The sequence below is a fragment of the Rhipicephalus sanguineus genome, chromosome 9 (genome assembly GCF_013339695.2).
Source record: "Rhipicephalus sanguineus isolate Rsan-2018 chromosome 9, BIME_Rsan_1.4, whole genome shotgun sequence".
Classification (NCBI taxonomy): domain Eukaryota; kingdom Metazoa; phylum Arthropoda; class Arachnida; order Ixodida; family Ixodidae; genus Rhipicephalus; species Rhipicephalus sanguineus.
Genome location: NC_051184.2, coordinates 62,574,200 through 62,600,205, shown reverse-complemented (window position 1 = coordinate 62,600,205; position 26,006 = coordinate 62,574,200). Strand labels below are relative to the sequence as shown.

Here is a 26,006-nt window from a genome sequence, read left to right as displayed (position 1 = left end):
TCTGGCCACCATCCTGACTTTTTTAGCAGTTCCAAGCAAGAGCCCCCTCCACAATGTTAGTAATAACAATATCTAGGGTTTAACGTCCCAAAACCACGATATGATTATGAGAGACGCCGTAGTGGAGGGCTCCGGAAATATCGACCACCCGGGGTTCTTTAACGTGCACCTAAATCTAAGTACACGGGCCTCAAACATTTTCGCCTCCATCGAATATGCAGCCACGGCGGCCGGGATTCGATTCCACGACCTTCGGGTCAGCAGTCGAGCGCCATAACCGCTAGACCACCGTGGCGGGGCAACGTTCCCTGCATTATCCCCATGTCGTGAGGGGGCGCTTCATCGGTATTTTACGATATTGCTCTTGAACTTTTCGGACCTGTTACCATGCCACGTTTAAAAAAAATGGAGGCGACCCTAATCCTCGACTTAGGCGTCTGGTTGCGGCACTCGCACCTCGGCGTTCATGTGCACTGGTGTATTCATTTGCTTAACCTTGTGTTTCGTCACACTGTCGAAGCGGATCTCGGAGGCCACGCAGAAAGACGCGCATGGTTGACATCTGCTCAGCCAGCTGCCACAGTGATCCCAGCAGTACACAAGAGAACTAGGCTTGTGCGAATAGTAAATTTTAGTTTCAAAGCGAATAGTGATTTGGTCGAATTTGAACAGTATACTTCATATATTAGAAACAAAAATTTGCATATTTGTCATGACCCAACTAACCTGCACGATATTTTTACTTAACTGAATCAAGGCATGTGCAAATGTCACTCTTTTTGGCTCGAATGAAGTGGAAGCAACTTTGAATAGTAGCAGGATTTGACTTTCGGTAGAATGCTAGAGATAACCTGTAAAATACGTTACGTTTTAAAATTTACGCTACTTAGAGCACATAAGCCGGTATAACAAGCTCTTAAACTTACAAAATAATGAATCGATGGGAGGGTAATATGTTCATTTATCCTTGAAGTGAGGCTTGGCGGCAGGGCGGATTTCCCCTGGGAAGGTGCATTCACGGCATAGCAACCCTCCACTGCAGTGAAACCACCTTTACAGGGGGTTACATGTGGTTTAGATATGTTTATTCGTTCATTTTGAATTCTCTAATATTCGTTCGAATATTCTAAGTACTCGAATATTCGCACAAGCTTAAAGAAAACCATCTACATGTTCAATAAACTCATTCAATTAATTTTCACTAACTATCATGACAGTTAAATGGCCCTTATCTTAATTAGGTAAACTTATGCTCCAATGTTATATGTATCCAATAAAACTGTAAACTTGAAGCAGAACCTTCTATTTCGTACCAATTTTATTTTTTACAATACTTTTTATGAATATTCAGAAAAACAGAAGTAAGTGCTTTGCCTGAAGCACTTGGAAGAGAAACAAGAGAGTCACGCGTTGCTCATGCCACTAAAAAGAACACAGTGCATATTGTAGCTTCTGATGAACGTGAGCGCTACAGGAACATGCCCACACCTATGCGAGCACCGGGAGGAGTTGGTAGGCACAAAATGAGGGGTTAATTGGAGACTGAATGGAGACAGTCTTTTCACCAGAGAGAACATAAACGGGATGATGATGGGACATAGGATTCCCCCTCACCTCGAACATGGGCCTCCAGAGGGTCTTCAGGTACTGCAGCTGCTGGGGTGTCAGGCTGGTCCGGGTGTCGGGAAAGCACAGCTCCAGCAGACCTAGACAGAGCTCGCGCAGCTGTGCGATCAGTGAGACCAGCTCGTCCAGCGAGAAGGGCATGGGGTCGCCCGCAGCTGCACGCACAGAGGGTGTGATGTGTGAGGAAGGATGGAAGGGAGCAGGAGAGAGGGGAAAGGCAGGAAGGACGTTAACCAGCTTAAGGTTAACACATGCACGCGAGTCGACGCCAAGCTGGTTTCACTCACAAATGTTCAGCTTACCACAACTTTTGTTTAAATAGATTTAGAACATCCATTTCTGCCCTACTGTACACAGTTCTGATTCCAGATTAGCGGGACATGCTGATTTACTTTGTAACTCTCTCAGTTAACAAAAAAATCTCGCTCCACAAAAGGCGCATGAAATAAGTTATATATTAAAAACTACATTTAAGCTAAAAAAAGTACCGTATTTTCTCGCATATAACCCTCCCCCTTAATTTAAACTCTACAAAGAGAGAAAAAGCTATGCATATAACCTTTGCACATAACCCGCATCCCCACTTTCTAAGCACATTTTCCCGTTTTTTTATTGCGATAGCAATTATATGGACATTCTCAGCAGGCTTTTGCGGTCGCCGTTGCCGTCATGTCCCGGACATGTATATGCATGTATACATAAATAAAAGCCAGAAAGAAAAATAAATTATAAGAAAAAATTTCAGAAGCGCGCCACTGGGATTTGAACCTCTGACCCCTCACTCCGCAGCGCAGCGCGTCAAACTAGGCCACACGCCATCCGTTCTTTGGAATACTAACGGCGAGCTATTAATATACACTATGTACTGCTGGCGGTACGCAGAGCTTGGAGATAAGCGTGTGCGGTATCACCAACGAGACTGCCCGAAGGGTGCGCTTGAAAGCAGCGCTCCTAGATTTTGCTTGAGTGTGAAAACTGCCCTTGAGACGCGCACTAAATTGTGGCCCATTTTTGTACCTATTCGCGATGTGGAACGCCGAGTAAACAATGCGTCGAACACCACCGCGTGGCAGGAGATGCAGAGGGGTCACTCCATGCACCAACTTTTCAAGAAAAAAAAATATCCAAGAGCTTTGGGTTGAGGCGCGCTGCTCAAACATGAAGTAACAACTGTGACAGTTGTTCGTTCGCGCTCGTCCTGTGTATACTTGCGAGTTCTTTTCGAGCGTCCTTCCTTTGTTTGACCAGCGCACTGCAAGCGTCGAGCTCTGACTGTTGTTAGTTTACGCTCGTCCTGTGTGCGTTGTTTTTCTGCTTCGTTTGCGCTTGAGCGGCGCGCTGCGAGAATCGAGCTGCTTGCCATTCTTCGTGTGACATTATAATTTGTTGCTATCACATTCATTGCTTCGTCCTTGCGGCGAAACTGTGACTTTCTTTTTGGTATGGGTTATATGTGAGAAAATACGGTAACTGCATACATGAAATCGGCGCACAAATACACATAAGCTCAGCAAATTTCACCAAAATCGATCAAGAAATTAAAAAAAAAAAAAAACTCGAACCCCTTATACCCATGTAACACGGGCGTTCGAAAGACCTTCCAACCGATAGTCTATTCACTCAATGGTCAAGCACAAGCTGCCACACAGGTGGTTTCGAAGGCCATCGAGTCGATAGTCTATCGAGTCAACGGAGCGCCCCACAGCTCCACCGAAACTTTGATGGCCACTGAGCGACGGAAACGGAAACGGCGCGAACATTCACAGCGTGCTCGTACTCATCCCGATTAGAAAAAAAAAATTAACCAGTATGCTTAAAAGCAGTATATGTGAGCATTATCAATTATTTAATAAAGTATTTGTGCCACTTCAAATGTGCGAACTGCACATACTCTCGACAACGGCAACGTGCTTGTCTTCATCGTGCCGTCTTGCCGTGTATCGCTCGCCACAGTTTCGCTGCTCAACAACTTAAGAATTAAATATGCATTCCTAACTACAAATAAACAATTTATTAAAATATTTAAACAGGAACAACAGGCATATTTATTATTTTATTTTAAGCAGATTTGTATTATTTAACTTTCAGTGACATGAACACGAAAATAAAGATCCGCAGCGCCACGCGATTTTCGCAAGAGACGCCTGAACCACTCAACGGCCGCTCAGAACTGCCATGTAGCAGCACGACAACTCCATCGAGTCGAGTGAGTTGTGGCATTTCGATGGCCTTCGACTAGATGGCTGTTCAAAAGTGCCTGTGTGACGCAGGTATCGAGCGCTCATGATGACCTGAGCTCGTCATGAGCTGTCGTCACTTTTTTGCGTATGACGTGTGGTCGTCATGGCTCTTCAGCAATGTTTCAAGAGGTGTTTGAAGAGCCCAGCTCACCAAATGGTCTTTGCATATTTAAAACACAGATGGCAGCATGGGTGCCGTGATTGCCGCTTTTATTGAATGAGAGTCTGCACACTAAACGGCGAAATGCACACCTTCCATTTGCCGTGCATTATAAACAAATATGGCCACATTCGTGTGGCATCCTCACACGCAATGTCTTTCTCCTTTAGATGATAAAAGTGCGACTGATTATGATGCTGGTATTGTTTATTTTTGCCATGTTCGAAATTTATTTCAGAATACACCTCAAATTCCGCAGGTATGGAGTATCACATGACGGTGCGAAAAATGACGATAAAAGCATTATTATGTGCCGCCAAATGTTTTCACAAGTATTTTTCTGTTTTCAACATGTTACTGAAGCATTTCACGTCATAAAAAAATATTTGGCAATTTTCGAACCATTTTTCGTGATTTAATCGGCCCCTAAGAGATTAAAGTGTGATGTCCCCCCCTTAAAATAAACTATGCGCCGCAGAGTTTCTCGTATTTCACATTTACCGAATGACTCTGCAACAAATGCAAACAAAACAGTGGAACACATGCGATGTGGTTAGTGCGGTGACCAAATTGCTAGTTTGTCCTGCAACACAAAAAAAAAATATTACACACGGCTTCTTGCTGCCTCGGACACAGGCAAACAAAATGCCCAGTTTTGCTCAAAGTCATTACTACAGAAGGCCAGACTCACGAGACTCGTAAAACTCGACGTCGTGCAGCGTTGGCAGCAGGTGGGCAAGCAGGCTGCAGAACAGGTTCAGCTGGCTCGAAAAGGGCTCGGCCCAGTTGTCTGGCGGGCAGATCCCAGATGAGAGCAGCTGCATAACCGGCGTTCCACCAGGCCTGATAGAACAGAAGATGTGCACTTTGTTATCCTGGTGACAATGTAATAATAATAATTGTCGAGGTTTAATGTCCTAAAACCATGATGTGACTATGAGGGACGCCGTAGTGGAAGGCTCCAAAAATTGCAACCACCTGGAGTTCTTTAACGTGCACCTAAATCTATGTACACGGTCCTCAAGCATTACCACGACCAAGTCGGCCTGTATTTCTGCCAGTATTTGGACATCCTTGTAGACATTGTTACGGCCTGTGCTAAATCCACATTTGATGACTGTCATTCAGGTGGTGCACGATTATTGCAGTCACTGTCCACCTGCGCGGGTCCAAGTACCTGACGGAGGATATCACCCAACTCGGCGAAAACTCCTGAGCAACTTCGGACTGAGGTCAGCCGCCTTCCACCTGGCCAATAATCGCTCCCCCCCCCCCGCCATCGTCAGTACCTTCTAGTTGCCGCATTTCTTCGTTAGTCTCAATGGCGCAGATGGAACGGGTGGTGTCGGAACCATTTCAGCAGATCAGGCCTCGCACGCAGGCAACAAAGAGAGCGAGATACAACGTGTGAGACAAGAATCAGGCCTAGCCGCAGAAACACTTGACAACGCAAACTCTCAAACGCCAAAAGGGAACTACGTTGGGCTAGTTGGTCTTGCAGCGCTCATGTTGCCGTTCTCTTTTCTGCGTGTCGTACTTGTACGCACGGTCAATCACTTCACCTCAAACGCCGCACAGAGCTAACCCCCAGACAGACAGACAGAGAACTTTATTCAGGTCCTGAGGAACTGCGTTGTAACGCCCCCTTTTAGGGGGAATCCGTAGCAGTTGCGGGCCGCTCCCACGTAGGGACCGGAAGACCGTGGCCCTCCGCCCTCTCGCAGGCCCTCTGGACAGCTCGAAGTTGAACCAAAAGGTCGCCGCTGTTAAGAGCTTCCTCCCAGTCCTCTTCTTTGTTGAACTCTGCGTCACGTAACGCAGGACATTACCAGAGCATATGAGGTAATGAGCAATACGCCTCTCCGCAGTCCGGACAATGCGGTTCGATGTTGGGCGAGAAGTGACTGAACCTGCCCCTCGAAGGGAAAGACCCCGTTTGAAGCATCCTGAAGGCCGATGATTGCGGTCGAGTAAGTTTACGATGAGGAAGTGGAAAAGCCCTCCGAGATAGATGATAATGAGCCATGATCTCGTGGAAAGTGAGTAGCGAGTCTCTGTATCTTCCGGCGTCCCCGCCTGCGAATTCACCGGGACCGCCGCGGTGAGCGATACCTCGCGCACAGTCATGGGCAAACTCATTGGCGTTGGGGACATTGGGATGTACGTTGGCCCCCATGTGGGCCGGGAACCATGTTATGGTGTGAAACCCGACAGCTCCCTCACAGCCGAGGATGGCCGCTGCCTCACGCGAGATCTAGCCAGAGGCGAAAGCCCTAGCTGCGGAACGCGAGTCTGTAAAGACATTTGGATGCGATGGGCCCTTCATTGCTATGTCGATGGCGATTTGCTCAGCCACCGTTGCTGAAACCTTTCTAACCGAAGCAGAGCATAGGAGTGTGCCACTATGATCGACCGAGACCACTGCGAAGCGATCCGAACGCCCGTACTGGGCTGCATCAACAAAGGTCGCGAGATCCGGACTGTCTGCAACCGATTTTAATACAGAACGAGCCCGAGCTATGCGGCGCCCTACATTGTATTGTGGGTGCACATTTCTTGGAAGTGGAGCTACCAGAAACGTGCCTCTGATCAAAGGTTACATTACTTCAATGGGATGAGCGGCAGTGCCGCGAAGGTGTCTGAACAAACGAGCATGTCCGAAATTTCAGGGTCCGAATAAACGGTCGGCAACTGTACAAGGCTACACCATGCTTCACCCTCTCCCCTCCTTCACATCACTCCTCCTCTCCCTCACTTCCCTTTCCCACCCCCCTGCTATAATATACTATGCTCCTTTCTTGGCTTTGCATGTCTTGGCATAGCTAGGCTGGGCACCACCACTCTTAACATGGCTCCTCCTCGCCCAACCAGTTAACACGAAACAACAACGGAGTTTTCCCAAGCTTAAACAGATCCGTTGTTAAAAAAATACTAAGTATAACCTCGTTACAACAGACCTTCATAGTGAAGAGGATTTTGGTCTGTTGTAAAGGGAGTATGTAAAATCCAAGTACTGTTACAACAGATTTTTATGTAAGCGCTGAATGGATCTGGTATAACCAGAGAGAATTGCTTGTCATAAATGCAGTCAAAGAACGGATTTATTCTTAATGGGGGACGTGGCTTTCTTACTGCGGAAAATAACAAACAAATGAAATCGATTTTCTGAAAGTCACATATTCAGCTTGTGTAGCCATTTTTCTATTTGATTTCAAAATATCTTCACTAAAAACTACATAGAAGTTCATATTTGAAGAAAAACAGCGCTCAAAAAGACAAAGACAAAAAAAAAGGGAACATGCACAGTGCTGCACTCACAACTCTCTTTGTCTTCCCTCTCTTTTGGGTCTTTGTCTTTTTGAGCGCTGTTTTTCTTCAAATATGAACAAGCACCAACCAGACCAACTTGCCATTTGGTTCCAACATAGAAGTACTGTAAAAAATCTGTTGCGCCCACCACGGGGGCAAAAGTTAATGCAGAAATTGCAATAAAAAGAAAGCGTTTTTCCAAAACTTAAAGCTCCGCAACGGCGCAACCGGGCGATGCCATTCTGGGCTCGTCGGAAAGAGCATTTCTCCATATTCGAATTCCCCGTTTCAGCTACCTCCTCCATTCAGAAAAAAGCATACATAAACAATCATTTGACGTTTATTTTGAGGCCTCCGATTGGCTGCTTCTGCTCCAGCACGTCTTGCCATTGGACCCATGCTCGCTGAGCGTCGTCTGCTGCTTGTGCGTCGCGAGGTCACGGCTGTCAAAAATAATGCTACTTAGTGACGCGTTCCGTGTTCACGGGTCAACAATCATTTAGGATATACAGTGAACTCCCGTTAAGACGAACTCGGTTAAGACGAATTCTCGCTTATACCGAACAACACGGGGCCATTTGTTTGGTTTCCCATAGACCCTATGCAAAAAAAATTCGCTTAAGACGAACCGCCCAACTGTACTCTTCTGTTAAGACGAACTTTCGCTGTGATCGACAACGCTAGCGATTCTGAAAAACGAACACTGCAGTCTTGGTGGGGCATTCAGGCGACCGTGAAAAAGCAAAAAAGATGAAAAAAAAAGTGCAGACTCAAGCAAGTCGCCAAGAAGACCGGTCAGCGGATAAAGCCAGTATACCCTCTCACCCCCAGCCTGTGCGTGGGGCAGGTGTGGGCTTTATCAGCAAAGAAAGCAACAAAAAGAGTAGGGGGATTTACAACTTGGACCCCCAAGCCATTGCGTCCTTTTGTATTTCCCCCCGTTCTTCGGTTTCCCAGCTGGAGTACAAAGGAGAACAGAAGAACACAAGAGCTTGGAGCCCCTCCGCTGTGGGCAAACGCAAGGGGAGTGGGGGAAAAAAAGCAACAACAGGAACAAAAATGGTCTGTGCATTATCATCGCCATCACACAATGGCGGCCGAGCACATGTATTTTGTGGTCAATTTGCGTTGGTTCGCGTAGCATCTGTGCGCGTTGTATCTGTTCCCAGTGAAGTGCAAATTGTGATGAGCCACTTTGATTATGGAAGCGCACGACAAAGGAAGGCTGTTTTGCACAGTGAATAAAGCTGCGTTGTGTCTTTTTCGTGTGCGCGAGACTTGTGACCGTGAGTAGCGCGATGGGATATCTTCAGCTGCACGTCGATCAGGAAAAGTTACTACGGGCCGAAAACGGGAAAATATCTGGACCTCGAAGAAAACCTTGCAGACTTTCTTAAGCAACTCAGCGTATAATGACTTTGTCAAGGCAACAACACGCGACCGAGGCGTATCCAGAAGTGATCTTAGAGCCAGCAGAACAGGCTCACGGAAGAAAAGGAACTGCCAGGACAATAAATTTTACGTTCTTTGAAGAAAAATTGTGCTTGTCTCTTAATTTCTTTTTCTAATCGTGAACATAGGAGCGTGTTACAGTTTTATCATGTAAATGTGGTAGCACATATCTTCATGAGCATTTTTATTTTTGAACACGCGAAATCGGGTGCTCGTAAGATTCGTCTAAATACTCTGCTTGAAGGCATAGTTTTTATCTGTATGAGCCAAATAAATGTTTTTTCTTGTCTTTTTGCCCCCATTGTAAGTCTACTGCATTCAGTGTTTTCAAGTAACATTTGGATGCACTTGGCATGTTACATGTCTCTTTTTGAGGGCACTTCTGATAAGCCGAACTCCTGATAAGACGAACAGATGACCGCGGTCCCTTCGAGTTCGTCTTAACGGGAGTCTACTGTAATTACGCTTTACTTTGGCAGCTTCAAGCAGAAGCTCAATCGTCAGATTACGTTATCGCGCCGCACTCGTCACGAACATCGCAGACATGCATCTCGGATCGACTGTAATAGCGTTGACTCATCGGATCCCCTGATAGAGGTTCTGCTCATCAGCACTTCGGTCCTTCTCTGTACTCGTGATTGTGCAGGACGTACTTTGAAACATCGGGCACTGCGGCCATGCACATTGCAGCCAAGCTTTCTGCTCGGAGTCGTGGCTAAGCCTAACTACGCTCACGGCGCCCACGTACGAGACCAATCCGAACTTTGCGGGCAAGAACATCACGCTAGGGGACATGTGAAAGCGAAGAAGTCGCAATGTGTTCCGTCGCAAGCAACGAATCACATCGGCCGCTGGCTCCTCGGAACTGCGGACGGGCAATTCACGCTTCGGCAGCGTACCCCCCGGCCAAGCTCGCCGTGCAGCGACCGCTTCGAGCAGCGGTGGCAGCAGCTAGCAATTTCGCGTGTCGGCACCCCAAAACGCAAGAACAAGCACACTGCGCGCTGATTCTTTGTCGGCCGCAGCTAGGCATAACTAATCATTGACAGACCAGAGATCAGCGGCCTTTGTTCTTAAATCGGTACGTCGATATCCGGCACGCTGTTCCCGTCTCGAAAGTATGCCATACAATGTTTGAAGTCGGATGTTATTGAATTTGGAATGCTCGTGGTAGAAAAGTCCATTGTAAAGGGGTCCTGACCACCTTGCTGGCCTTACATTTCAGTCAATTATATCCAAATGTCCGTTGTACCAGAATCCGCTGTAAATGAAGCTCAATCAATGGAACAGACAGGGAGGTTGGCATAACGCCACAAATTGGTCTGTAGTATCTAAATGTCTGTTGTAAGCAGGTCCGTTGTAACGAGGTTATACTGTATCTGATACAACTCTAAGCACTTACACAAACAGTGACGGAGCACGAACGTCCTTGAGTGCCTCCCAGAGCTGTCGCAGGAACTGAGGTCGGAAGGCCAGCGTGTAGAGAAGCCGGAAGTGGTGCAGGGCCAGCGGACGCCGCTGCACCAGGGCCCAGCCCAGCTGGCACAGTGCAGGGAGGTTCTCGCGGCTCGACAGTGCAGCCTCCAGGAACGTGTTCACAGTGGCCGGCGCATTGAGCAGCTGCAGCACATCCTCCAGCGCCTCGTCGGCAAGTGACGTCGAGGACGAGTAGCCATCACCACTCCAAATTTCGTCCACGGGGCTCAGCTCATCTAGGTCTTCGTAGCTGGACTTCTCCTGGATTCACGTTAAAAGGCAAAGTGGTTAGCAAATGCAAGCGTGTGAATTGCAACTGCCATACCTGCCAACCAGTGAACTTGAAGGGCCCATAAACCACCTCCAATAATTTTTTTAACATTTCAAGTAAACGTGTGCAACGAGTTCAGAATGCCGTCACTATCAACTATGCCAAACGCGACAGCGCTACGAGCCGTGGGTGCCCCATGAATTCCAAGAAACAATCCCTTCTCCTCTCCGGGCCTTGAGGCAATCCTCAGCCCCTCAGCGTTCGCCGTGACGTCAACATTCTCGTCTGTTCGTGTCATCCACAAGAAGAACCTGTTTGTCTACAGCAGATATATGCTCGCTCGCCCCCTCTTCCTCCTCTCACGGTGAGGAGGAGCACTCGGCCAGGAGGAGAGATGAGCCGACGAATGGAGCATAGCGAAGGAAAGAGCGAAACAAGTAAGGGCTTCTTTTGTATCATCGAACGCGTGTAACTCCACTATTACGGCACCATTTCGAAAAATTCTCACAGCTACGTTAGCAGAACAGACTGTTGGGCTAGTTGGCTATCCATGAACACTAAAAGAATAAGCGCTAAAAATCGACGAGCAGACAGAATAATAATAATAACATCTGGGGTTTAACGTCCCAAAACCACGATATGATTATGAGAGACGCCGTAGTGGAGGGCTCCGGAAATTCCGACCGCCTGGGGTTCTTTAATGTGCACCTAAATCTAAGTACACAGGCCTAAAACATTTTCACCTCCATCGAAAATGCAGCCGCCGCGGCCAGGATTCGATCTCGCGACCTGCGGGTCAGCAGTCGAGTGCCGTGGCGGGGCGAGCACACAGAAGGAGAGCAGACAATGGACTGGCACTAATCCATTGTCTGCTCTCCTTCTGTGTGATCCTCGATTTTTAGCACTTATTCTTTTAGTGTTCCTAGCTACGTGTTCATTGTAGACTCGTGCACAACTGCAACACCATAACTAAATTTCGACCTCTTGGTGGTTCGGGGGCCCTATAAAATTTTACAAATACTAATCCCGCAGTCATAACGTTGGAATGAGGAGGGAAGGAAACGGTGTACATTTTTAATCTAAAAGAATGTGGGCATGTGGGTATTTTATATAGAATTTAAGCACACAGAATATAGACAATTTAATTTTGTTTATTGATGGGGACTACCATCTTGGGCTTACGTTTGACCCTGCCAGAAGCCCCCACCTATGTCATTCATAGATTATCATTTCATGATCATTCATCATTTTCACAGGGGTGGAAGTGGGCTTCAGACTTTTGGAGCAGCTCAGGGGGGCAGGAATAATGCTGTTTTGGAGCAGCTTAGGAGCGGTAAAATGGGAGTTTTGGAGCAGCTTTGGAGCACCAAAAAGTGCGTTTCGGAGTGATGCAAGTTAGTTTTGGAGCAGACTTCTCGTTTTATTTCTGGTTAACACAAAATATTCCAGTGGTTTCTACTAGACATCCAATACTGATGAGCCGACCAGACTTACCACAAAATAGTAATATACATGTACATATGATCCTATCACAGCTGACAGAGCAATAACTTGGAGAAAACAAGATATAAGCGATGCTTTGGATCACTACAGTTGACTAGACCTCAGACAAATGAAGAATGTTGATGTCAATAAAATAACGTAGCTGAGAGACTAGAGATAATAAAAGTTACCTTCATTCTGAACCTATTGACACTCCATAATGTGAATTTAAAAAGCTTATACTCCTGTCATTGAAAACTGAGAGAACACGAGAACTGAGAGGAAAATAGAGATAAGCACTGCACTGCGCAGCTAATAATAATAATAATAATATCTGGGGTTTAACGTCCCAAAAGCACGATATGGTTATGAGAGATGTTGTAGTGGAGGGCTCCGGAAATTTCGACCACCTGGGGTTCTTCAACGTGCACCTAAATCCAAGCCCACAGGCCTCAAATATCTTCACCTCCATCGAAAACGCAGCCGCCGCGGCCAGGATTCGATCCGGAGACCTTCAGGTCAGCAGTCGAGCGCCATAACCACTAGACCACTGTGGCGGTGCCACTGCATAGCTAAACCTGACTATATTTCAGAGAATTTTTTTAATGTTGACGTAGAATGCTATGGCAGTGTATAAGAAGAACACCACTGCAAGAAGAATTGGAGGCGGTAATAGGCTTGTATACTCGGCGACAACTTTTCTTGAGTGCAGTGTGGAAGCTACAGTCAAACCTCGTTAATACGTACCCGCTTTAAACGTACTAACGGTTAAAACGTAGTTGCGACGAATCCCCGGCCGAGTCCCATAGAGCCCAATGCATTTGCTGACCGCTTAAGCCGTAGTGGTTCGCCCTATGCCTACCGGTTAGTGCGTACCCTGCGTACCGCAATAACTTTTTGTGCCATAATATTTTACTGCGCCGCTCAACTTCCCGATGCCAGAATGTGCCGCCAAAGGTCTTCCGCCTTTTTGAGAAGTGCGCAGATCAGTCGATCCCCGATTCCGACTTCCGCGCGATTGCGGCGACGCCTTTGCGGGTAAGCATCGGGAAAGAACGAAGGCGAGGTGGCGGCCACCGACGAATGCGCCGACATGACTTATCGCCGACAACCTTATCACAATAAGTATCTTCAGCTATCTGCTCGGGCACGCGTGCGGCGCAGCGCTACTTTTTAAGCCTACTGCACGCTTTTATTAGGCGACAACCTGAACGCGCTGGGCCGCCGATCGCTGCCGCTTCGTTGTGCGCGGCCGTCTTCAAGGCTGAAGTTGAATTAATGGCACAAATGCTCGGGCAGGGACGAAGAACTTCAGCCATGTACCAACTAGCCCGACAGCAAACGCTACTAAGCCGTCATCAGGCGCGCACCGCTTTGTAGAAGCGAAAGCAGATCGCGCGTAGTTAGCGTTGCGGGTCGCGGGCGCCGAGAAACCTCGCTGCATTGACGCTATCGCACTAAACGCACGTGTACGATACAGCAAGCGTAGCGCAGTTGTAACCTTACTGCACGCTTTTATTAGGCGACCACCCAAAGCGCCTCCGTCCGCTGCCAGCACCGATAGAGCATCGCGGAGTGCGCATCGCTTGCATGAAGCTCGTCATCGCTGCGTTAACCGAACAAGCTACTCGCCGCATCTGTGCACGATCTGGAGCGAAGTGGTTACGAGCAACATTCCCACGATAAATGCGCGCGTGCGGCACAGCAAGCGGCCCGGTAGTGACGGCGTGAGCCGAGTAGGCGACGCGCTGCACGCAATTAGCCGGGAGACGATCGGCGCCACGCGGCCGTACCGCGTTTCACTGGAACTGTGTCAGTTTTCGTTTAGTAGCAGATCGCGGTTAGACACACGCACATATACCGCGGAAAGCAGACACTGTCCGTTCTGTCGCTACGTCGGTCACTGTGTTGACCGCGTATCCCGAACCCTGCAATAGTTTCGAAATGCTCTTCGGCGTCGCCACTACGCGCTATCGGGCGGTCGTGCGAGTGTGCCAGGATCTTTTCTCCACTTTGGCAAAAAGAAAGAAAAGGCTTTGCGGTGGGTACTTTAGGCAATATTTGCTGTGGCACTCTATTTATTTGCTGGCGGCGATGGCGTACGCTACGAGATGCAAATTTGTACTTGGTGTTTAATGCGTACTACCGTTTAGTGCGTAGTTATGCCGCGTTCCCGGCAGGTACGTATTAACGAGGTTTCACTGTACAGAACTGAAGCGCAGGCCTTCTACCGTGCCCAAAAATAGTAGTACTTAAAGGGACTGTCTACCGTCCTTCATCGCTTTTCTGTGTTGTACCGCGATAGAAAGCGTACCGTCTGAAGTGTCCAACCTTGCAGCGGTTTCTTTAGAAAGTGAGTAGAAAATTTTAAAACAGAATTTTTCAATCTGCATTTGGTGTTCTTCTATTGGTGTGTACCTGCCTGCGGCATCGTGGGCCCCTTGGATTGCCCGAAGCTGACGGTGACGATCCGTACTTTCGATGGCGGAATAAAACCCTTGTCTTGGGATGATTTGCGCCTTGAGTTCCTTGGGTATGTGGGGGCAGTCCCACATCATGTGCTCAAATGTACACACACACCCACAGTCCGGGCAGTCAGGAGATATATCCATATAAATAGATACATTACCTGTTCCAACGTGGGAGCGGCCCGCAGGGGCGTCGGGGTAAAACCCGGCTCTCCTCCCTCGGTGTACAATAAAGTTATCTATCTATCTATCTATTGGTGTGAATACGCCCCACAACACTGGTTGGTGGACGCGATGGCGATTGTAGTGCCGGTAAAACTTAAAACCGAAAGCACATGTGATTTCTGTAGGATTTCTTTATTTTAGCTGAACACTAATGCAATGAATGTTTTAAGCACGCTATCGGTTAAATGAAGTCTTATTATACGATTACAGAACACTCGTTTTGCTATGATTGCAGTCTATGCGTTTATTTTAGCACTGCTGCCGCAATCCAAGCCAAGTCGACCCGTAAAAAACAAAGCAGCACTTCTGGCTGTAGCCTGTAGCAAACGGCGCTGTAGCAGACCGTATCAAGAGACGAGACATGCATTTGGGAAACCTAAGCGAATTAGAAAAGAGAATATTGGAACGCATGAGGGAACAAAACTTAGACCCATACGTCGACGAACTGGACCGCGATGATTCTTCGAGTAGCAACAGCACAAGCGATGACCCAGACTTTGACAGGCCTCCGTCACCGCAAGCTGGGCGCCTTGGAAATGTCGACTGGTAAGTAGGCACTGAACGACTGGGTTCTAATTCATGCAAACCTGTCACGCAGGTGTCGTTGCAAACGCTGCACTGCAATGCCCACAGTAATAGAGTGCGTATGCTGTTGCAGGCAAACGATGTAACGAAACTCCTGATGTAGCGATGATAAATGCATGCCTTCACAGCGCAGCATGCGCGAGACATCCTAATGACAGTGCAGCGCAACGGTACAACCAGCACGGGGTGTTGAAGCAGACGAACTCGAAAGCAGCAGCGTCGGCAGCGCCGCCAGGCGTCTTTTTGGATGCGTGAGATAAAAAAAAAACAGCAAAAATTACTTTTTGACGCAATCGAAAGCTGTTTCAAGAGCGGAAAATACACTCTCAAGTTCTACATGTTTGCTTTAAAGCAACATAAGTCCACCTGCGTGGATAGTCTGTCACACCTATAGATTGCGGGAATTGCGACCACTTTGCTGTTGGGTGACGCTAGCGGTCATTCTTTCACGGTTTTCAACACCAGATTAAAATTATAATCCTTTTTTTATGGGACGAAAGCGCGCTCGTTGCCGCCGATGTGACGAACGATCTTCTCATTTTCACCACAATCAAAAAAATTTTTCCGAGCGGTAGACAGTCCCTTCAAGTTTACTGATAATTCTGTCATTTGCCTTGCTGAAATAAATGCTGCTTTATGGATTATGAGTTCCGGGAAGTTGTAGGTAAAACAGAGTTATCGTTCACTTTGCAAGAATGCCTTCCTTTTCTTTCCACTTCTTGACAGCACCACGCTTAAGCCTGCCCGTCTTCCAAATATGGCATCCACGACGTAGAGGGTCAGTGTGCGCCCGCAAAAACACTGTTTAGTTCTCCAAGAAAAATATACTAGTAATATGGCAGTTTTTTGGGGAAGCCACGGTGATAACAGCGCTGAAACGAGCACTTGCAAGCACCACGAGTTATCCAAAGTACAACGTAACCGAATGACACTGGATATAGATGTGGCTGCGTCCTTTGTGTAGTCAACGCTCAGTGTTGCTCGGTCGACGCAATAAGACTCGACTATATTTGGCGCTTTGCACTTCCAATGGTCAAATTTCGCTGAAACTGCCGTTTCTGCGCAGCTTGGCGCAGCAGGCCAGATTGGCACAGAATGGCGCAATTGGCGCAGCACTTACACCCTTGTTTTCAGCTTATTCTTATGGCCACTGCAGGACGAAAGCCTCTCCGAATGATCCCCAATTCGCCCAATCCTTTGTGAGCTGGCTCTACTTTATGGCAGCGAACTTTCTGATTTTTGTCACTCTATCTAACCCTCTGCTGTCTAGGGCTGTATGTTTCCCATCCCTTGGTATCCACTCCATAGCTCTCACAGACCAACGGTTATCTCTCCTTCTCATCACATGGCCTGCCCAGGTCCACTTTTGCTTTATAACATCGGCTACAATGTCAGCTGCCCCTGTTTGTTGAAGCCACGCAAATGGAGCAGCCTTTTGGGGAGGCGTCTCCCCCTTTGCGCACATGCAACGTCAAACCCAAGTCAAAGACAGAACCATTTCGGTTAGGTCGATTCCACAGCAGGAATGCAACATCGGCTGGTTTGACCATTTTCAAAACAACGTGGCGTTATGCACGGTGATCACGACAGTGTCGATGCGGCTACTCAAGGGGTGACGACATCAGCCGAAAAGAGAAACATGCTTCGCTTGATGTGAAATAAAGTTGAGTGCAGCGGCGCGGATGATCGGCACATGCGATGTGTTAAGCAACTCGAGAAAGCTTTGCCAGGTGCAAGTGTTACTGAGAGGCAGACCAGCCTTAGTCGGTCTTTCTGCACTAAATGAAAAGGCAGTGCCGAAAAACACAGCTGGTTGATAGCTCTGATATGTCATTATTTTTCTTTAAAACCTTTACAAAGAGCCAGTTAGGTGCTCCTGTTAAGAAACTGGTCAGTAGTGATAATGTTTGTAGATAGAACCGGACTTCTCAATGGAATTTGCGCAACTTTGCTTATCTTGAAAATCAGCTTATCTCGAAATTTTTTCTGGTTTTTACTACTTCGAGTTAACGAAGTATTACTGTATATGCAAAAAGTCATGCGATTCTGAGAGACCAATATGTTGATATGCGATTCGGGAGCACAATAAACTGAGCGCGAGAGCATTCATAAAAACATATCTAATCTTGTCATAACAATGAAGCGGGTGTGGTCTTAGATGTCAGCTACAGTCGATCCTGGATATATCGAACTCGGATATATCGAATTATTGGCTATATCGAACAGTTGAGAAATCCCCTTGAATTTCTCATGCAAAAGTATGCGGCTGGTGTGCACGTATATCGAACTCCCGCACAGCGAAACATCCGCTATATCGAACGCTGCCCCGCGCCGAAGCTCAGAAAGTGCATTTTTTCTAACAACTATTGATCATTTTTCGGCCGCGTTATTGTAAGTTCCAAACCCTCGTCGCGCGCAGGTGACGAAATTGCGTTGCTCTAGTTCGGTGCGCAGCGCCTGTCAATTCACCGGTATATTTGACGCGCGGTCCGCAGGTTTTAACGCATGGGCTAGTGTGTTTCAAATTGGCTGATTGCCGAGGGCACCAAAATGAGAATTCGAAGTGACTTGGCAGCCTTGTTGTAACGTTTGCATTCCCTTCCTTGTCTCTTCGCGCACGATGGCATGCGGTCCCGCAAAGCATGGCCTTCGAGATCCGCAACCTCGTGACGTATTTTTAGTGTTTTCGGTTTTAAAATACTGATCTCAGAGGCTACGTTTTTTTTTTCACATTTCTCGCCAAATTAGCGGCTGCCGTCTGCAAAGCCACAAGTGCCATCGGTATCGCCAACATGTCGACGGTCGCGTAATGTTTCTTCGTGCAGCGTTGTCTCTTGCAGAATGTGTACTTCGCGCTTTGTTCTTGATAAATCGTCATTTGGGAGTCGAACTAAGCATTGTCCCGCTCGTAGCGATAAAAATGATGACCGGTGCTTGGAACGACATCAAGTAAAGCACCATCGCGCACTGTTTCCTTACGGGCCTTGGTGCCAGGTGACGCGACTTCGGGCGCGTCATGATCGCCGACTGCGGCGTACGGTGCGTCAGTGAATTTTGCGACTTAGCGTTTCCGGGCGGCGTATCGGACGGGAGTACAGCGAGTGACTTCATCGGTGCAGATAACGATGTAGCTGTTTCTTACTGCATCAATGCCGAGATCATAGCTGACGTTGCCGGTGCTGCGGAAATGTACCCGTGCGGTTTGAAGATGCCAGCCGCCGTTGCCACTGCTAAACCCTTCACCGCGCTACAGAGCTCGCATCAGCGTTCGCAACACCGCTGTTGTGGCGCATCATCACTTTTGTGGCGGAAGGTGCTGAATTTACTTATTTGGCAAGCTTCAATAATATTGACGATGACTTGATGAATTCACGGCGCGCAAGAAGCAAGACAAGTTGACGGACTTTTTTCATGCGGAATAAAGTGCGCTAACTTGCAAAAGAAGTTCTTGCCTTGTTCTTTAGCATATGTGAGCAAATCGTCATGTTCGCGCTTTTTACGATTTCAGAAAACTGTGAAGGCCTGCAGTGCTTTAATTAAAGCCTTACATACGCATAACTCGTATTTCGAATTATCGATATATCGAACTATTTCGCGGTCCCCTTCGAGTTCGATATATCCGGGATCGACTGTACTTGCTGTTTCAAGCAGTACGGCGACCACGGAGATTACAATTGCAATAAAAGCCACCATCGTCATGCGCACTACAGTCAAACCTCGATATATCGAACACAGACATATTGAATTATTGCCTATATCGAACGGTTCCTATATCACATGGGAAATCCCATGAATTTTTAATTTTTTATTTCGAACGAAGTTTGACGTATAATGGATATATCGAACTCAGCCACCCCAAACCGCCCGCACTCCGTTGACAGGCGGCGAGCTTTCCCGCAACTCTCGAAAATAGCGGTAGCGCGGTGGGTGTTTACGACTGCTGCACACATCGATGGCGCCGAGTGCGCCACTTGAACGTAGCGGCATACGCACGCCGCAGCCTTGCAGCAACGACGCACTGCACTTGTTGCACCAGCTCCGCCAGGCATCCGTCGCATCGGTCGTTGTTGTGCTCGTGTGTTAGGCCTGCCGCGTGTTGTGGTGTGTGTAGCGATGGCTGCAGACGCGAAGAAACGGACGAACCTGACTTTTGCAGCAAAACTGGAAGCAATCCAGCGCGTTGAGAATGGTGAGAAGAAGTCGAGCGTCGCGGACGGGTTAGGCATACAAGGAGCACATTGAGTACTCTGCTCAAAAACAAAGCCGACATAAAGGCCAAGGCCGAGAAGAGTCAGCACTCGGGCGCGCGGCGTGTACGCAAAGCTTCTTTTGAAGATGTTGAGAAGTCTCTCCACAAGTGGTTCATGGACGCAAAGGCCCGAAATATTCCTGTATCGGGGCCGATGTTGCAACAGAAGGCAAAGAACTTTGCATTCATTCTCGGCGTCGAGAATTTCAGTGCGAGTAACGGTTGGCTACAACGTTTTAAGACTCGTTTCAACATTGTCGGGAAGACTGTGTCGGGAGAGAGTGAGGACGCCAATGATGAAGAAATTCAGAAGTGGCTTGATCATGAGTGGCCCAAAGTTCTCGCCAAGTATGAGCCGAGCCACATCTTTAATGCTGACGAGACGGGCCTGTTCTGGCAAACGCTTCCGCGGCAAATGCTGGACACTCGCGGGGACAAGTGCCACGGGGGCAAACAAGGCAAGGCCCGTGTGACGGTCCTATTGGCTGCCAATATGGATGGGAGCACGAAGCTGCGGCCACTTGTAATTGGCAAATTTAAAACCCCGAGGTGCATGCGGAACTGCCCCAATATTCCGGTGACTTATGCCTGGAATAAGAAGTCGTGGATGATGAGGGATATTTTCCTCAAGTGGCTGAAGGCGTGGGATTCGGACCTGGTGCGTCAGGGACGGAAGGTATGCCTTATCGTCGATAACTGCACGGCACACCACACCGATGCCCAGCTGAGCAACATCGAAGTGGTATTTCTGCCGCCCAACACCACTTCGAAGCTCCAACCGTTGGACCAAGGCATTATCCGCACATTTAAGTCTATCTACAAGCGTAGGCTGATCGACATTTTGCTTGTAAGACTCCGGATGGGCCAAGACCTGAAGATCGATCTTTTGGGCGCCATCCAAATGCTCAAGGCGTCGTGGGAAAACGTCAAGCAGTCGACGATAGCCAACTGCTTTCGGCATGCGGGCTTCGGTGGACGCACTGACGAAGCATCAGTGGAAGAATCCGAGGAAGCTGGGTTGGCATGCGCAGATGAAGAAAGCGAGCTCGTCAAAACGTGGAGCAAGCTGGAGAGCTTTGTTGGTGCGGAGCCGCAAAGCATGTGCATCGAAGACTTCGTTGGAGGTGACGACAGCACTGGTACAACGGCGGAGCTAACGGTAACGCCGAAGCTACCGCTGAGCAGCCGAATGAAGACACTGCCGAGGTGGATCCCGCAAGCGCTGATGGTGCCCCGCTCCCGACATCAGCTGAGGTCGTAGCCGCTTTGGCCCTTGCGCGCCGCCACTGCAGCGCGATTGAAGGCACCGGCCTTTCACTTGTGGATCGCCTGGACTATGTATGTTGAGGACGCAGTCGTCAAACACGCCATTGCCAACAAAAAGCAGGCTACTCTTTTTCAGTATTTTAAGCTAACACAATAAATACTTTGTTTGAATCTTCAAGTGAGTATTTACTGCACCATGATTGGTTCATTGGTTGTTTTCCACAAGTTCTTGACGCATGTTTACGTGATTTTTTATATCGAATTCTGGATATATCGAACTATTTCGCGATCGCCGTGCCGTTCGATATATCGAGGTTCAACTGTATTGCACTGCTTGAACTGTTTGTTCTTAAATGAATCATTGAACCCACAGAACTGAGGCAATAAATAAAATAGGGCACCACAACGTTTCATTGTAATGTTGCAGTGCACATAATATACCAGTTACAAAAGCTAAAGTACCGCTTCATTATCATCATCAGCTTCCACATGAGACGTTGCTCCAGTAGCTTCAGTCCAACAGTAGTCGCAGCTTCCTGCTTTTGGTCGCCATTTATGTTTTGTATGCGTGTGTCAACGTGTGTAGGTGTCAACTGTGCAGTGCAATTGTTGTTTATGTGTTCCCGCCAAGCCTCATAATTCCATAGAGGCAACGCCAACGGCACCCCAGTGACGCTGCCAACCAATGCAAAAGGACTTTTGACAGTGTGCCAGAGGATGTGGCTTCGAATCCAGTGGAATAAATATCGGTTTTCTGGGCCTCAGGACAGCGTTGTTTACAAGTTTTATACTGCTGCTTACAGGTATTCGATGCCATGCGTGACTATGCATTTCGCAATGAACGTACTCTGCGCGCGTTGTCATGTTTTATCATGTTGGCAGTTAAAAATAGATGTGTCTTATACAGAGGTGCATCTTATATATCATCTTTTCCCGCGAAAGTCATAAAAAGTATCGGGTGCGTCTTATACAAAGGTGCGACTCATACACCGGAAAATACGGTATGCGCGCTTGCACTTGATTGGGCAAAGCGAGGTCGCGTGACCTGCCGGCTCAAGCAATGGCGTTTCAGCGAACACCTAGTGTCATGTGATTTCTAGCAAGATCACGTGACCTGCCGGCTCAGGCAACGGTGTTCCAGGAAACACCTCGTGTCACACGATTTGCCACCGGTGCAGCCGGAATCCTGCCAAGCGTGCACTCCCTGTTACAGTCGAACCTCGTTAATACGTGCCCGCTTTAAGCGTACTAACGGTTAAAACGTAGTTGCGACGAATCCCCGACCGAGTCTCATAGAGCCTAATGCATTCGCCGACCGCTTAAGCCGTAGTGCTTCGTCCTACGCCTACCGCTTAGTGCGTACCCTGCGTACCGCGATAACGTTTTGTGCCATGAAATTTTACTGCGCCGCTGAACTTTCCGACGCCACACTGTGCCGCCAAAGGTTTTCAGTCTTTTCGAGAAGTGCGTAGATCGGTCGATCACCGATTCCGACTTCCGCGCGATTGCGGCGATGCCTTTGCGGGTAAGCATCGGGAAAGAACGAAGGTGAGGCGGCGGCCACCGAAGAACGCGCCAGCATGACTTATCGCCGACAACCTTATCACAATAAGTATCTTCAGATATCTGCTCGGGCACGCGTGCGGCGCAGCACTACTTTAAGCCTACTGCATGCTTTTAATAGGCGACAATCTGAACGGGCCGCCGATAGCTGCCGCCTCGTTGTGCGGGGCCGTGTTCAAGCGCGCGCCGCTTTGTAGAAACGAAAGCAGCTCGCTGTTGCGGAGTTGAGCGTTGTTGGTCGTGGGCGACGAGAAACCTCTTTGCATAGACGCTATCACGCTAAACGCACGCGTACGGTACAGCAAGCGTAGCGCTGTTGTAACCATACTGCACGCTTTTATTGGGCGACCACCCAAACACGCTTCCGTCCGCTGCCAGGACCGCTAGAGCGTCGCGGAGTGCGCATCGCTTGCAGGAAGTTCATCATCGCCGCGTTAACCGAACAAGCTAATCTGTGCTCATCGCCGCATCTGTGCACGGTCTGGAGCGAAGTGGGTACGAAGAACACTCCCACGACAAATGCGCGCGTGCGGTACAGCAAGCGGCCCTGCGGCCCGGCAGTGACGGTGTGCGCCGAGAAGGCGACGCGCTGCACGCAACTAGCCAGGAGACGATCGGCTGCACGCAGCCGTACCGCATTTCACTGGAACTGTGTCAGACTTCATTTAGTAGCAGAGTGCGGTACACACGCACACACATATATCGCAGAAAGCCGACACTGTCTGTTCTGTCGCTACGTTGGTCACTGCGTATACCGGACCCTGTAATAGTTCCGAAATCCTCCTTGGCGTCGCCACCGCGCGCTATCGGCACTATCGGACGGTCGTGCGAGAGTACCAGAATCTTTCCTCCCGTTTGGCAAAAAGAAAGAATAGGCTTTGCAGTGGGTACTTTAGGCAATATTTGCTGTGGCACTGTATTTATTTATTTGCTGGCGGCGATGGCGTATGCGAGGAGATGCAAATTTTTACTTGGTGGTTAATGCGTACTACCATTTAGTGCGTAGTTATGCGGTGTTCCCTGCAGGTACGCATTAACGAGGTTCCTATCTACCTGAACCTCTTACACGCCCAGGTGCTCTGCCTTGCAATATTACAATCAATGTTATCTCTCTTTTTAATGTAATTAATGAAAGTGTGAATTGCTTTGCCCGTATTTCGTATGGAAAGTCGTCGTCATTTCGAGCATCATCATCATCCTCATCGTGTCATTTATTTACTCTCCCTCTGGTCATGTGGCCTGCATGACCACTACTAATACTACTAACTACAACTACTACTACTACTACTACTGTTAGTAAACTAAGGCAGCTTCACTGTAAAGTGTCAAACGGGATGCTTACCACTTTCTGAGCGAGACAGGGTGAAAGATGTGCCGCAGCAGCAATGAACAGTGGCTCCGCGGGTGATGACAGTCGCAGGAGGGCTTGGAACAGCCATGGCGAAGGCTCCAGGCTGAGTACCGCTCGAAGCAGGGGCTCGCCAGGGTAGGGCCACCGACTGGCCAGCGCCGGCAACACGACTCGCACAACCTGACGTGACAATGCAACACGGTCAGCTAAGTCAGCTGAGGCCACAGCCACAGATGTAAGCACTGGAGGGCAAGTGTGACCCCCTAGAGGATCGAGTGAAGGGGGTGAGGGGAGGTGCGAATTTGGTCTTGAAAGCAGTGTTGTCAATAACGGCGCGGCAATTCCAACGTGGACAAAACGAAGAAGAAAAACGCGTCTTGTGTTGTTCCTCTTCATTTCGTCCACGTTTAAAATTTCTTGCTGTTCTTGAAAACATGAGTGGTCAGCAACTCGCCCAAATATGCACCCTTTAGCAAGCAGTGCGTGGAAGGTTATAGCACAGTTGAACCCTTTTATGAGAGGCACTGATCTGACATTGTGCATACATCAACATAGGGATCGATCAGAAAATGAGAACATGTTACCCTACTTGTAAGAGACTGCCCATAGAAAGGGATAAGAACTGCTCCTCGATGTGTCTCTCTTATAAAGGGGTTCAACTGCCTGCATATCACAGTTGTAAAGGCAATGAGGAGCTCTGAAAACATTCTAAATAAAATACACAAACAGTGCTGCAATATAATCAGTCTGCAACCTTTGCAATCTGTGAAGATGTTTGACTGTGCACCCACAAGCGTTACATAACAGCTGTAGCACTTGACTGTAATTCCCGTGTATAGCATTGCAACTTTAGCATATAATACGTAAGCTACAATATACGTTTCAGTTGAAATATATCGTGAAGTTTATGCAAGTTCTCTTTGTGTGAGCGTATGCTACAAGTCTAGGGTGCCCTCTACAAGCCAGACATGGCTTGTAGAGATATCCACTGTATTTTATGTCCAAACCTGATGAAATTAAATAGACTTGTTTAATTTTTCATGCTGATTTCAAATATGCAAAAAATTTTCTACACAAAGTACACAAAGCTGCCTTAAGTGTTTCTGGAGACAATAGGAAAAAAATACGGCAGATCCCACGCACTGTGGGAATCGATGTAATGCGAAGCAGCCGGCAGAGAGCAGCTACATCGCCTTGTTCGTCTTGGAAACAAGTGAAGTCAATCGTGCCATGGCATCTAGTTCACTATATATCGCATGTTTGACATGCATGCATGCATGTACAATCCGGTATATGCCATGCTAATGAAACGTATATTCTGGAATATACAATGCATGATCTGTCATTTATGTTCATGACGCACTAGTGTCATGCCATACCAATTTTGGTATATATCCAGTTAACAAAACGGCCGGAAGCGCACCATGACAGTGTCATGAAGGAAAGAAGATGATTCTTAAGGGCTCGTTTTCTTTGTTAGACACAATATTAATGAGAACTAACAGACAATAACGCCAAGGAAAGTATAGGGGGTGTTATGTGTAGTATTTAGAATATAGATGTGAAGAAAGTAAAGTGGACGAAAAGATAACCTGCCGCCGGCAGGGACCGAACCTGCGACCTTCGAATAACGCGTCCGATGCTCTACCACTGAGCTACGGCGGCGGTCATCCTCCCGTCCACTTTATGGGGTATATATGTGCATTTAAACCTTGGAGTGTTAGTCAGCGCCAATCGCAGCCATGGCGGCGAGTGTGGAACACTCTTTTTCTGCCTTTCTGGCGTCACGTAGCACGTGATCTTTTTACGAGCTGGCAGCTGACCAATAATCCCTCGCATACTACCTGAAGGCATCAAGTCTGCCAGAACGAGACCCTTGCTATGAATGAAGGAAAGAAGATGATTCTTAAGGGCTCGTTTTCTTTGTTAGACACAATATTAATGAGAACTAACAGACAATAACGCCAAGGAAAGTATAGGGGGTGTTATGTGTAGTATTTAGAATATAGATGTGAAGAAAGTAAAGTGGACGAAAAGATAACCTGCCGCCGGCAGGGACCGAACCTGCGACCTTCGAATAACGCGTCCGATGCTCTACCACTGAGCTACGGCGGCGGTCATCCTCCCGTCCACTTTATGGGGTATATATGTGCATTTAAACCTTGGAGTGTTAGTCAGCGCCAATCGCAGCCATGGCGGCGAGTGTGGAACACTCTTTTTCTGCCTTTCTGGCGTCACGTAGCACGTGATCTTTTTACGAGCTGGCAGCTGACCAATAATCCC

At 48.0% G+C, this 26,006-nt stretch overlaps 1 protein-coding gene across 1 annotated transcript in view; it reads right to left on the bottom strand.

Annotated features, from left to right (window-relative positions):
• Positions 1–26,006, bottom strand: part of LOC119405242 (ubiquitin-protein ligase E3C-like) — a 79,934-nt gene that overhangs the window by 25,725 nt on the left and 28,203 nt on the right. Inside the window, exons 8-11 of the mRNA XM_037672052.2 lie at positions 23,715–23,903; positions 10,190–10,524; positions 4,718–4,869; positions 1,615–1,781 (exon numbers count right to left, since the gene is read on the bottom strand). Coding sequence (XP_037527980.1) covers positions 1,615–1,781; positions 4,718–4,869; positions 10,190–10,524; positions 23,715–23,903 — 843 coding nt within the window. The remainder of the gene's footprint in view (positions 1–1,614; positions 1,782–4,717; positions 4,870–10,189; positions 10,525–23,714; positions 23,904–26,006) is intronic.